Genomic DNA, 12,819 nt, shown 5'->3' with positions numbered 1-12,819 from the left:
AAACGCATATGGTTTTACTATCCAGACAGTCATTACAATTGCTGAAACCTACATCCTGAATTCATCACTAATGACATTACAAGATTTTCCGAAGATACATTTTTATCTTCTCCACTCTGCAACAGTGTATAATGGAATAAATGCTTTGTAGAGACTATACTGTATTTTGTAGCTTACCCTTTAACAAAGCAATTAAAGGTTATGAACAGCTTCAGAATATGAAACTAATAACATATTTGACTAAACAGAGCTATATATTTCCAAAAAAGCCAAAAAATATGAAATACCTACTAAACCGGAACTAAGAAAAATAAAGGTGTAAAAGGCAAGGTGTACCTCTTCTATGCCCTGGTGATGCTTCATCACCCTGACCTGGGATCACAGTATTCCTGGACAGCATGGTGCTCGTAGCTCAGTATTTGGACAACAAGCTGTCCAGGAGGAAGAACCGCCTACCACTGTTGCTGAAGAAGAAAAATTACCCATAATGTGACCAGAGCTTCCAGAAGACTGTAAGAAAAAGTAATGTATAAGCTTACCATGCTTTGTTCTGGACTCTAAAGTAGTAAGAAGGGCAACACTGTAATCCTTGAAGTGTCGTTTATTGGTACATCAGAATGACAATAAAACTCTAAAGATTGTGGAGGCAGGGGTAAAACACGATATGTGAATAAAAGACCTCCAACTGGTTAGGGAATAATGACCACTTTATTGGTGTATAATATTAAATTTTATATAAGGATCCTTTAATATAAGGACACCGACTGCAATCCCCATGACCAACAGATGTAACACTACCAAAGCCTTTGAAATGTGTTGGCTATATTTTACAACATAAAAACAGTTGGTCCAAAAGATCCGTACACCCACTCTTTAGGTAACACCACTGCACCAGAGTACCCTAAATGTGCAAAAGCTGCTACTTTAAAATAAGATAATATTAAAAAAATATTTACAATATGAGTCAATTGTAGCTCTGACTTAATAAACACTATAAATCAATAAACTCGGTGACAGTTGATAGTGATTGAACGAATACTTTAGTGAACAAATGAAAAAAATAATAATAATCAGGTCCATGATTAACCACTTCAGCCCCGAAAGGATCTGCCCGTTTCCTGACCAGGCCATTTTTTTTTATACGACACTGCGACAATTTAACTGACAATTGCGTGGACGTGCGATGTTGTAACCAAACAAAATACTGTACTTTTTTTCCCCACAAGTAGAGCTTTCTTTTGTTGGTATTTGATCACCTCTGCTGTATTTATTTTTTGTGCTATAAATAAAAAAAGAGCAACAATTTTGAAAATAACACAATATTTTGTACTTTTTGCTATAATAAATATCCAAAAAAAACTAAATTAAATTTCTTCATCAGTTTAGGCATATATATATTCTTCGACATATTTTTGGTAAAAAAAAATCATAATAGACGTATATTCATTGGTTTTCGCAAAAGTTATAGAGTCTACAACATAGGGGATAGATTTATGTCATTTTTATTATTATTTTTTTTTACTAGTTAGGGTGGCAAGCTGCGATTTTTATCAGGGCTGCGACATTGCGGCAGACAGATCGGACACTTTTGACACTATTTTGGGACCAGTGACATTTATACAGCGATCAGAGCTAAAAATAGCTACTGATAACTGTATAAATGTCAATGGCAGGGAAGGCGTTAACACTAGGGGGCGATCAAGAGGTTAACTGTGTTCTCTAGGTGTGTTCTAACTGTAAGGGGGAGAGGACTGATTGGGGAGGAGGCCGATCAGTGTTCCTAATTAGTAGGAACACACAATCTGTCTCCTCTCCCCTGAGAGAACAGGGAATTGTGTGAAATGATCCTCACCAACGAGAGATCGTGCTCCTCGGAACGTGCCTTCCGGTACAGCGTCAAGCATTAACAACTGGTTACTGACCAGCCAATGTCCCAATGTTTCATCATCATGACTTACTCATGGGATTTTGACAAAACTTTGGGACGTTGGCTGTACGGCAACCAGTTGTTAACGCTTGATGCTATACTGGAAATTATGTTCCGAGGAGCACAATCTCTCGTTGGTGAGGTTCAGTTCACACATTCTGTGTCTGCTATGACCATACTACTCCAGAACTTGCTGCTGCAAGCGGATGTCTCTATGCGTTATTGATCTTAACTTATGTGAGTGCAATGTTTGAAGATTTTTAAGAGAAATACATTTTTCATAACGATAATGCACTATTAGGGCACTTTATTTTATTATACATGGAGAGTCCATGATATCGGGTGTTACGTCTGGATATCCTTAAGAAAGAGGACTTTGAGTGAGATGTGTGTTTGGACCTAAATAATTATAAATAATAAATAAATTGCACAATAAAGACGAAGTTTATTAATATAAATACACATGGGATATGGTACATAGCAGATATGATGAGCTGATAGGCATATAATAGACAAAAAATATAAAAAAATATATAAATTCCATTATTGCACATTAAACACAAAATAAAAAAAACAGGATATGATATAAAGGCATGATAGAATGAAAAATTGCATTTAAAATCTTGACGCGTTTCGTGGATGAAGTTACACTTCTTCAGAAGCAAGTGCGTATCTCTAAAAAAATATTGCAAATGACTCTGGATATCGTTGGATGTTTAACCCTTTAAGGGTTGATTCTGTTTTGCCGAGCATGAGAGTGCAAGGCATCACTATTTGGTGAGTGCATAACCAAAGGGTAGTGGAAACACTGATTGCACGTAGTGTGGTGAAAGCTTTGAAGATTTCACATCAGTATAATTGTATCTTCCGTTTGAGACTTTCTGGTCTCATTTATGGACTGTTTAATCATGGACCTCATTATTAATATTCTTTTCATTTGTTCACTAATGTATTTGTTTTAAATTACTATCCCCTGTCACTGGATTTATCGATTTATAGTGTTTATTAAGTCAACACTACTATTTACTTTAACTCATATTGTAAATAATTTTTATATATTTCATGACATACATCAATATAGTAATCATTGTTCTCCAACCAACTTGAGTGTCCACTTTCTACTTGCATACGTTGCTCTTCACGTACATCAGCAATCCTCACACGCTTGAAGGGATCAACTCTGAAGAACCTTCACATAGAGAACAAGAATGTTCTCCCTAAAAAAGCGAATCCTAATTTTTGAGAAGACCCACTTTAATGTTCCAAATGAAGTTGTAGTAAACCCCCTTTTTTTTTCTTTTAGAAACTTGCAAGGCAAAGTTATAACGTGCTAGCATGCATCGAATATTGGCTGGCTGCGGTCCCTTTGACAAGCTTCAATGAAAACACTCCCGCGCAGGCGCACGGAAGCCGCTGTTCACTGCACAGGGCTCTGAAGGAACGCATGCACCAGAGACATCACAAGCGGCTTCACAAGTAAATATCTCCTAACCGGTGCATGGTTTAGGAGATATTTACTGTACTTATTGGTAATCCTTACTATAGGCTTACCTATAGGTAAAAAACTGTTCATGGAAGTTTACTCCCACTTTAATATTGACTTTAATACTGTTAGATATGGAAAGCACATAATGATTTCTAATAGCAAAGTGAGTTAAAAAAGAGGAGGAATTAAAAATAAATTGGTGTATAATGTTCTCTAGTTGGTGAACTTTGTAGGAAGAGTTGCAAAACCCCAACAAATAATTGACTAAAATGAATCAATATATCACATTTTAAGAGATTGACTTTATTCAATACTTTGATGCATAAAATGTTTTTCATCACAAGAAATTAGATTTCGTGCCTGACAACATACTAGGGTACTACATTTCAATAGGTTACTTGATGCTTTACTTCACAAGCAAATTAAAGCCCAACCCCAGCCAAAGTTTCTTTTTTGTTTTTTGCATTTTGAATACAGTAGCAAAAGGTTGGAAGCACCAAACTTTTAATTGCTGTCTGTGTTCCCATCGTTGTCCTTCCTCTCTTTTTATGGGTGTCAGACAGAACATGAACTGAAATTAATCTTTTCAACAACAACACTTAAATGAATTTAAAAAAAAATCTCTGAGGGTGGTTAGAACCTCTTTCAAGTTTTTTCTTTGTTGTCTGTTTCTTTATTGGGGAGATTCCCCCTCAGTTCATGTGATGAGGGCAAGATGTGAGTGGGAATCTCCCCAGTGGTGTTACATGCACCATTTAAAATGTGGCAGATTTCTTTACCTTTTCCCACTGTATGCAAAAAAAAAAAAATAGCTGGAGGTGGGCTATTGCTTCCAAATAATATGTATGCAGTTCCTGTTGCTTAACATGCCACAGTGTATTTGTGTAATCTAGCCACCTGCTTGTGAGAGTCGGCTTAGAAGGCTCATCTGATTATCCATTTGGGTCTTGCACTTTGAGCAGATGAACAAGCCTGCCTTAGAAAACATAAATCGACAACTGAATATCACTACTCCAATCGTGAACCGTTCAATTGGCTCCAAACTTTATTACGAAGAGAGGTACATGAGAATTGTTCATGAGTTTTTCACTACAGAAGAATTTTTAGTCCCTGCACTGGTCCTACTCAATTTAGGGATAGACAGATACCGGAAAGATCACAGACAAGTTGTCACACATACTCCTAGCAGCCCAATTCCTTATTCTAAGGCAGTAGAAGTCTTTGTTAGCTCCTAACCTTAAGTGATTGGTATCATAAATTTGAATAAAACTTATGAGAAACTACTAGCTCTCAATTCACTGTCATTCAATCCGTTCCAAAAATCTTGGAGCATATGGTGATTGAATGTTATACTGAAATTGCACTATGTACATACATTCACACCAATACATTTTCTAATGAGTCTAAAAGTGCAATAATCAGACAAAATGTAATATTTGGCACAATAATCACTATTTGCCAAAACAATCATTAATTCTAGTCATGTGACTGTTATTAAAATGTTCGGTATAGCAAATAGTTGTACACTGAATGAATTAAAAGTGATGTGAGATACTCAGTAGGGTATTGCAAAGATATGAAAAAGAAGAAACTGGGACAAGGTTAGTTCCAGGATTGCCATCAAAGGGAGAATCAACAACGGGATTCAATCAGTTATTGAACAATTAACTTTATTGATGAATGAAAAGCAGTAAAAAAGGCTGCCAAAGTGGGAGACGTTCCACCATGATATCTACTGGTATTAAAAAAAACACTTTAAACCATAAAAAAACAACGTTGTATAGTTAAAAGTAGACGCTGGACAAAAGACTGTCTACTTTTAACTATACAACGTTGTTTTTTCTATGGTTTACAGTGTTTTATTAATACCAGTAGATATCGTGGAGGAATGTGTCCCACTTTGGTGGCATTTGTGCTGCATTAGTGGGATTCTATTTTGTACTTCTTTTCATTCATCAATAAAGTTAATTGTTCAATAACTGATTGAATCCCATTGTTGATTCTCCCTTTGGTGGCAATCCTGGGACGAACCTTATCACGATTTCTTCTTTTTCATATATGTGTCTAGTTGTGCTACTTGGGAGATAGCCGGTCGTAGTGATGAATCGGCCAATTTGTTGTTATTTAATTGTTTACAAGTGGATTCAAGCAATTTTACAATTCCCAGGGTATTGCAAAGAGCAATAATGACAGAAAGTGCTGTAATCCAGAGCAACCAGTAAGAAAGTTTAATTTTCCATTGACAATTAACAAAAACTGGTTTACCTATCGGCACTGTTCTGTTCACCCTACACTGTGCGACAATGGGTCATTGGCACCACACATGACTTAAATAATTATTCAGAAACATGGCAGGCAGATCAAAGCATGGAAAAACACAGGTACACACAACAAATTATGGATGACCAGATCTATTTGGCCAAATGGTAATTATCTGCTCTTAATACTATACTCATCAGTTATGCATGGATAACTTTGTCCCTTTATAGCCAGTAACAAAACTTGAAAAACATATCTACAATATCAATAAATGCTAAATTGCTCTTTTAAAATTAGATACTGAGCAGAGCATTCAGCTTCTTCTTTAAAGACACGTACCATTTAGACTCATTTAAATGTAAGGCTACAGTGGGCACCAACCACTCTAAAAAAAATCCATTAGTTTTCATTCATCGGGAAAACAGAAAATCATGCACACTTGTTCCCTAATGTAAATGTTAAAGCGCACTAAACCTGGAAGGCTCTGTAATTTGGCAAATAACACATTTTAAGGAAGGACGACATTCAATTTTACAGCTCGTTGGCCAGACTGTTGGCATTCCAATGTACTTAAAAATCAGATATCATAATCTGAAACTTTGTACTCATCAACTTTTGGTTAGAAAAATTGAAAGCTTATTAGAGAAAGAGGTCATCCTCATGGCTCCAAAGCCATTTTTTTTCCACAAATCGGATTTTGTTAAACACGTTTTTATAGGGAACTATTTCAAACTGATTGATTATCCTTAGAGAGAGGAGCAGAAAAAGAAAAAAAAAGGGCATGTTATTACTTTTGTAACTGTTGCATCACAGGCCAGTCTATTATCTTAAATGAGCAATCTGTAATACTAGAAAAAAAAATAGATAAAAAGTAGATTTTTCTTCAAATGAATATTTAATTGACAAAGGGGTTTCATAGCAAGTGAATTATATCAGCCATCTCTGTTTCAATAGTTCATTTTTGACAGAAAGGGGAATTGAAGCTACCCAGGCAAGTCAATCTGTAAAACAAATGAATTTGTCTAAACCTTAATGGGGTACATTTTGCTTAAAGGATTAAGACATGAGCGTTAGCCATTGTGACAGATTGCATAACGTCATATGCCTCCTGCAACTGTATGAAATGCTATTGAAATTTTAGCATGGCCCATACTGATGAAATATTTATCAGCTGATACAATATTCAGTTTGATGACTGATCCATTGGTTTCATTTTAAAAGTAAAAATGATTCATGGGTAGGGCCTATAATAAAAAGGATTATGAATATACCACTAGAAAAAAAAAAAGAAATTAGAGGGAAGAAAGCCACGTTATATTATCTCTTGTGTTGCAGGTAGATAAGTAGCATCAAACAAACCGGAAACATAATAATAAACCCAAACAGTTACAAAAACAAACCTCACGCCCACATTGCATAAAAATAAAGACTGTTTGTATGTTAATGAAACTCATTTTTCCTCTTCCAATCTACCAAGTCGCCTTTATGTTCATACGGTGTAGCATCAATAAAATAACATCTGTCTAAATATGCTGTAATCGAAACTAGCATCTGCCAGAGCATCATATAGAAAGAATATATATTAAAGAAATAAAACAAGGACTGTTTTAAGGACAGCTGCAAGGATGTGCTGTATCATTCTCTATAAATTCATTTTTTTTTTTTTCCTAGAATCTGAAAAGAACAAGTGCAACACTTCCTAATCAGCACTCAAGGGATCATCGAGGTCAAAAGTCTGCATGATGGTTTTATTAAGGCATTTAAGTCATGAAGACACCAGCTGGGACTGTCTGGATGTCTGTGCACAGGTTAAACAACCACCGAAAGAAGGACTATATCTGAGCTAAACAAATCTGGAAACCCTAATTAGACTTTTTTTTTAATGACTGGACAATAATCACAAGTGAGTCTGCAGTCTCTGCAGTAAGATCAGTGCTTCTTCTAACAACTGCCCTCATCATCCAAACTGGAGAGGGGCAAGAGGGTGACTACGGGGGGAATACTACCAAAGCTAAGGGTGGGTGCAGGAATCACATTCATTTCATCTCAGGACCTAAGTGCATGGACAATCAATACCTGCAAATGCACCGGAAAATATGTCTCTTAAGAGCAAAATCATTTGCTGAGTCCAAGTGCTTATTAAAGCTGTTCCGGATACCTTTTGACTTTTTGTTCCAATCTATAATCTAATGACAGCAATGTTGGCTTTACTGATTGCACACTTGTTTCCTTGGTAGATAAATCTATATGCTGCACACTAGCCAAATAAACAAAATGCATCTCGCTCTAGCTATACCATCCCTTTTCGGTTAATAGTGTCTTTTTTTTTTTTTCCCCTGTAGATTGATACAGATGTTCTAAATCAGAACTGTTCATGGGAGCAGAGGTTGACACGGAGGAAATATGGAACAGCCTTTGTACTGAGGGAGAAAGGGATTTATTTTATGGATGCGGTCACTCCCATTGTGATATTTATATTAATTTGGGAGATCAGATCAGTGCCTGTTCACACAATTTAAAGCCCCAAAGGCTTCATTATCTTTCAGGCAAAGAAAACGAACTACACAGTCTAGTAAGCACTAATCTCATCCATTCCTTTCATCCATAGACCTACTCCTACAAGCCGTGATGAATTGTCTGCATTTAACAAGACCTTTCCCCCTAACAAGCGAAGTTAGGGAGCTGTTCGATTCACAGAACAGATGCCAGCCACAGGAGCAGATAGATCTTCAGCAGAGGTGCAGAGCTCAGGGGCTGGCAGAGACGCAGAGATACACAGCAGGCAAGGGAACATAGCCCCACATTAGCCGCAGGTTAGGGACGCATCTAATATATAGGCAACTAGGCACTTGAGTAAGGCACCATTGTTCAGTTGGGGCATGCAACTGTTATTAGGTGAGTTGTGAAATTTCATTTATTTATTTTATTTTTTATTTTTTTTTTGTGGTCCTTTTCCTTTACTGACCATTTCTACAAAAACTGTAATAAAGAAGATCTGCATAGTGAGGAATGATTGGGTTGCTAATTAGAAAGCATTTAATCACAATGCCTAGGGCAGCATAAAATCAAAATATGGCATAAAGTTCAAAAGAAGAATGAAGCAAGTACAAAGTGGGGAGAAGATCTCAGTGTAAGGTTAGAGTAAAGAAGCCCATTGGCAGAGGTGAAGCCAGGTGCAGCATGTATTTAAAAGAACAGGCAGAATTTAAGCTGCATAGACCGGGCACTGCCTAGGTTGCAAAGACTATGCATTGGCTGATGTGCATAGACCAGGTACAGGCTGGGGTATATTAAGTAAGTCAGGTACAGACTGAGGTGCATAGCCAAGGTACGGGCTAGCTAAGACACGGGACAGGGTGCACAGCCCAGGTGCAGTAAAAGGTACATAGCCCAGCTATGGGCTGGAGTGTATAGCCCATGTACAAAGTTAATTGCATATTTCAGGTATAGACTCTGAAAAAGACTAGGTAAAGCCTGGGATGCATAGATGAGATACGCAGCGGAATGCATAGCTAAGGTACATGATGGAAGGTATATACAAGGTACATTTTGAAGTATATAAACCAAGTACATACTGGATGTATAAACCATGTGCAGGATGGGATACACAGACTAGGTGCAGTCTGGGATGTATGGGCCAGGTACACATTTGGATATATAATCCAGAGACAGGCTAGAGGGCATTTTCTAAATACAAGCTGGGGGGCATAAACTAAGTACAGACTGGGATGTATAACCCAAGTACAGGCTAGAGTGCATAGTTCAGGTATAGGCTAAAATGTACATTCTAGATACAAACTAGGGGGTATGGTCCAGGTACAAGGTAGGGTGCGTATTACAGGTACAGGCTAAGATATGTAACCTGGATACCGAATAGGCTAAATAGTCCAGGCATAGGCTGGGATATATAACCCAGGTATAGGCTGGGGGGGCATAGACTAGGTGAAGACTGGAATGTTTAACCCAGGTAAAGACTGGGGGCATAGATTAGGTACAGACTGGAATGTTGAACCCAGGTACAGACTGGGAAGTACACCCCAGGTACAGGCTGGGTGCATAGACTAGGTACAGAATAAGATTCACAGCCCAGGTACAGATTGGGAGCCTAGACTAGGTAGTAAAACCCAGGTACAGGGTAGGGGCATAGACTAGGTAAAGGCTGGTATGTACAACCCAGGTACAGGGTAGGGGCATAGGCTAGGTACAGGCTGGTATGTACAACCCAGGTACAGGGTGGGGGCATAGACTAGGTACAGGCTGGTATGTACAACCCAGGTACAGGGTGGGGGAATAGACTAGGTACAGGCTGGTATGTACAACCCAGGTACAGGGTGGGGGCATAGACTGGGTACAGGCTGGTATGTACAACCTAGGCACAGGATGGGGGCATAGACTAGGTAAAGGCTGGCATGTACATCCCAGGTGCAGGCTTGGGGCATGGACTAGGTTCAGGCTGGTATGTACAACCCAGGTGCAGACTGGCGGCATTTACTAGGTACAGACTGGGATTTACAACCAGGTACAGGCTGGGTGAAAACACTAGGTACAGACTGGGATGTACTGCCCAGGTACAGACTGGGGCATAGACTAGCTACAGACTGTGATGTACAACCCAGGACAGGCTGGGGAGTATACACTAGGTACTGACTGGGAAGTATAACCCAGGACAGGCTGGGGGCATACACTAGGTACAGACTGGGATGTACTACCTAGGTACAGACTAGGGGCATAGACTAGGTACAGACTGGGATGTACTACCAGGACAGGCTAGGGGCATAGACTAGGCACAGACTGGGATGTACTACCAGGACAGCTAGAGGCATAGATTGGGCACAGACTGTGATGTACTACCAGGACAGGCTAGGGGCATAGACTAGGTACATACCAGGGTGTACTGATCAGGGCAGGCTGGGGACATGCACTAGGTACAAACTAGGATGTACTGCCAGGACTGGCTGGGGGCACAGATTATGTACTGAGATCAGCACAAAAGTTATGTGCAAAGGGTCAGGCTAAGATACTGGAATGTGCAGCCCAACTAAAGATAAGGTGTAAAACACATCCCTCTTCTACTCATAAGCTTACTATTAAGGAGGGGGAACTGCCATGATTTAACTCTTTATGACCTAGCTGCATCAATTTCAATCACTGCACAAACAACTTTTTGAGGACAGAAGTGGATTTCTAAAGCCCCAGCAAAGCATAAAGTTAAAGCACTCATAATTGGGGGTCTTGTAGGAAAGCCCTGGAGAAGTCGTCCTCCTCTGCCTTCCCAGCCTAATTTCCAAGGCTTTGCTGCATCTCCCATCACCGCAATCTACTCCGGGAAAGGAGATGGATGGATCGGAGAGGGATGGAGAGGAGAGGTATGGGGAGGAGAGGGATGGAGAGGAGAGGTATGGGGAGGAGAGGGATGGAGAGGAGAGGGATGGGGATGAGCGATGAAGAGGAGAGGGATGAGGAGGAGAAGAGAGATAAGGAGGAGAAGAGAGGGATGAGGAGAGGAGAGGGAAGAGATGGAGAGAAGGATGGAGATGAGAGGGATAGGGAGCAGTGCCCTGCGGATAACCGCTGATAGGCATTACAATTAAGCCCTTTCCCTGTCATCTCATTAAGACCATTGGGAAGCAGATGATGTGTGCAGATGGCAGAAGGCTAATCCAGTCGGAGCTCCGGCTTGTCCCCCGTGTTCAGAGCGGATCATCCATCCCCGGTATCCCCGGTGCACAACTCCGGAGCTGTCACTCCATCTAGGTAAGTTGCAATGAAAGTGCCGGACACATCATCATCATCATGACTTACCTTGTACTAGCAGAGGGACCCAAAAGCTGAGGCTGATGAGGAGACGTGTGACCCCCTTCAGGATCATGGTTGTGGGTCACCAAATGAAAGGAAAAGCTGGTGCAAATGATGTCCCCGGGAAAGACACACTCCGGTCCCGGGAAGAGGTTCCCAATGGTCCTTAGTATTCCTAGCGATGGCCAGTATCCGGGCAGATGGGTGGTGGAAGGAGAGGAGGATGGGAGATGAGAGTGTATAGAGAGATGGGGAGTCCCGGCTCCTTTCCTCCGCTCACACACCGACCTCCTTGTGCTGGAGGAGAGAATGGGAAGGAGCAGAGAGGATCGCACATACACACTGAGGATAGGGAGAAGGATCGCACCGCCCAGACACCTGCTCCTCCTGCTTACTTACTTCATCCTTCTCACTTGGGCTTTGCTACACGGCTCTGCTCTTAAAGGATCTGTAACCCCAATAATTGTGTTAGTATTGGAAGACTGGTGTGCAGGCATGCACTCACAATCCTTCATGGGCTACACGAGACACGGAATACACACAGGATCCTAGATGGATGGGATGTGCAGCAGGAGGAAGGAGCTCCTGATCCCCTATATAGATTAGTGAGACCTAATTTACAACACTGTGTCCAGTTCTGGAGAGTGGAGACCTCACTTACAATACTGTGTCCAGTTCTGGAGACCTCACTTACAATTCTGTGTCCAGTTCTGGAGACCTCACTTACAATACCGTGTCCAGTTCTGGAGACCTCACTTACAATACCGTGTCCAGTTCTGGAGACCTCACTTACAATACCGTGTCCAGTTCTGGAGACCTCACTTACAATTCTGTGTCCAGTTCTGGAGACCTCACTTACAATTCTGTGTCCAGTTCTGGAGACCTCACTTACAATTCTGTGTCCAGTTCTGGAGACCTCACTTACAATACCGTGTCCAGTTCTGGAGACCTCACTTACAATACCGTGTCCAGTTCTGGAGACCTCACTTACAATACCGTGTCCAGTTCTGGAGACCTCACTTACAATTCTGTGTCCAGTTCTGGAGACCTCACTTACAATTCTGTGTCCAGTTCTGGAGACCTCACTTACAATACTGTGTCCAGTTCTGGAGACCTCACTTACAATTCTGTGTCCAGTTCTGGAGACCTCACTTACAATACCGTGTCCAGTTCTGGAGACCTCACTTACAATACCGTGTCCAGTTCTGGAGACCTCACTTACAATACCGTGTCCAGTTCTGGAGACCTCACTTACAATACCGTGTCCAGTTCTGGAGACCTCACTTACAATTCTGTGTCCAGTTCTGGAGACCTCACTTACAATTCTGTGTCCAGTTCTGGAGACCTCACT

At 40.4% G+C, this 12,819-nt stretch overlaps 1 protein-coding gene across 1 annotated transcript in view; it reads right to left on the bottom strand.

The window, feature by feature from the left end:
- EDIL3 (EGF like and discoidin domains 3) overlaps positions 1–11,963 on the bottom strand; it is a 976,894-nt gene extending 964,931 nt beyond the window's left edge. Inside the window, exon 1 of the mRNA XM_077462438.1 lies at positions 11,475–11,963. Coding sequence (XP_077318564.1) covers positions 11,475–11,541 — 67 coding nt within the window. The 5' untranslated portion in view covers positions 11,542–11,963. The remainder of the gene's footprint in view (positions 1–11,474) is intronic.
- Positions 11,964–12,819: the final 856 nt, after the last annotated feature.

This window comes from Lithobates pipiens, unplaced genomic scaffold (assembly GCF_037356315.1).
Source record: "Lithobates pipiens isolate NorthernLeopardFrog02 unplaced genomic scaffold, aLitPip1_a1.2 Scaffold_3, whole genome shotgun sequence".
NCBI classification, from domain to species: Eukaryota; Metazoa; Chordata; class Amphibia; order Anura; family Ranidae; genus Lithobates; species Lithobates pipiens.
This window is presented reverse-complemented; position numbering and strand designations above follow the sequence as displayed.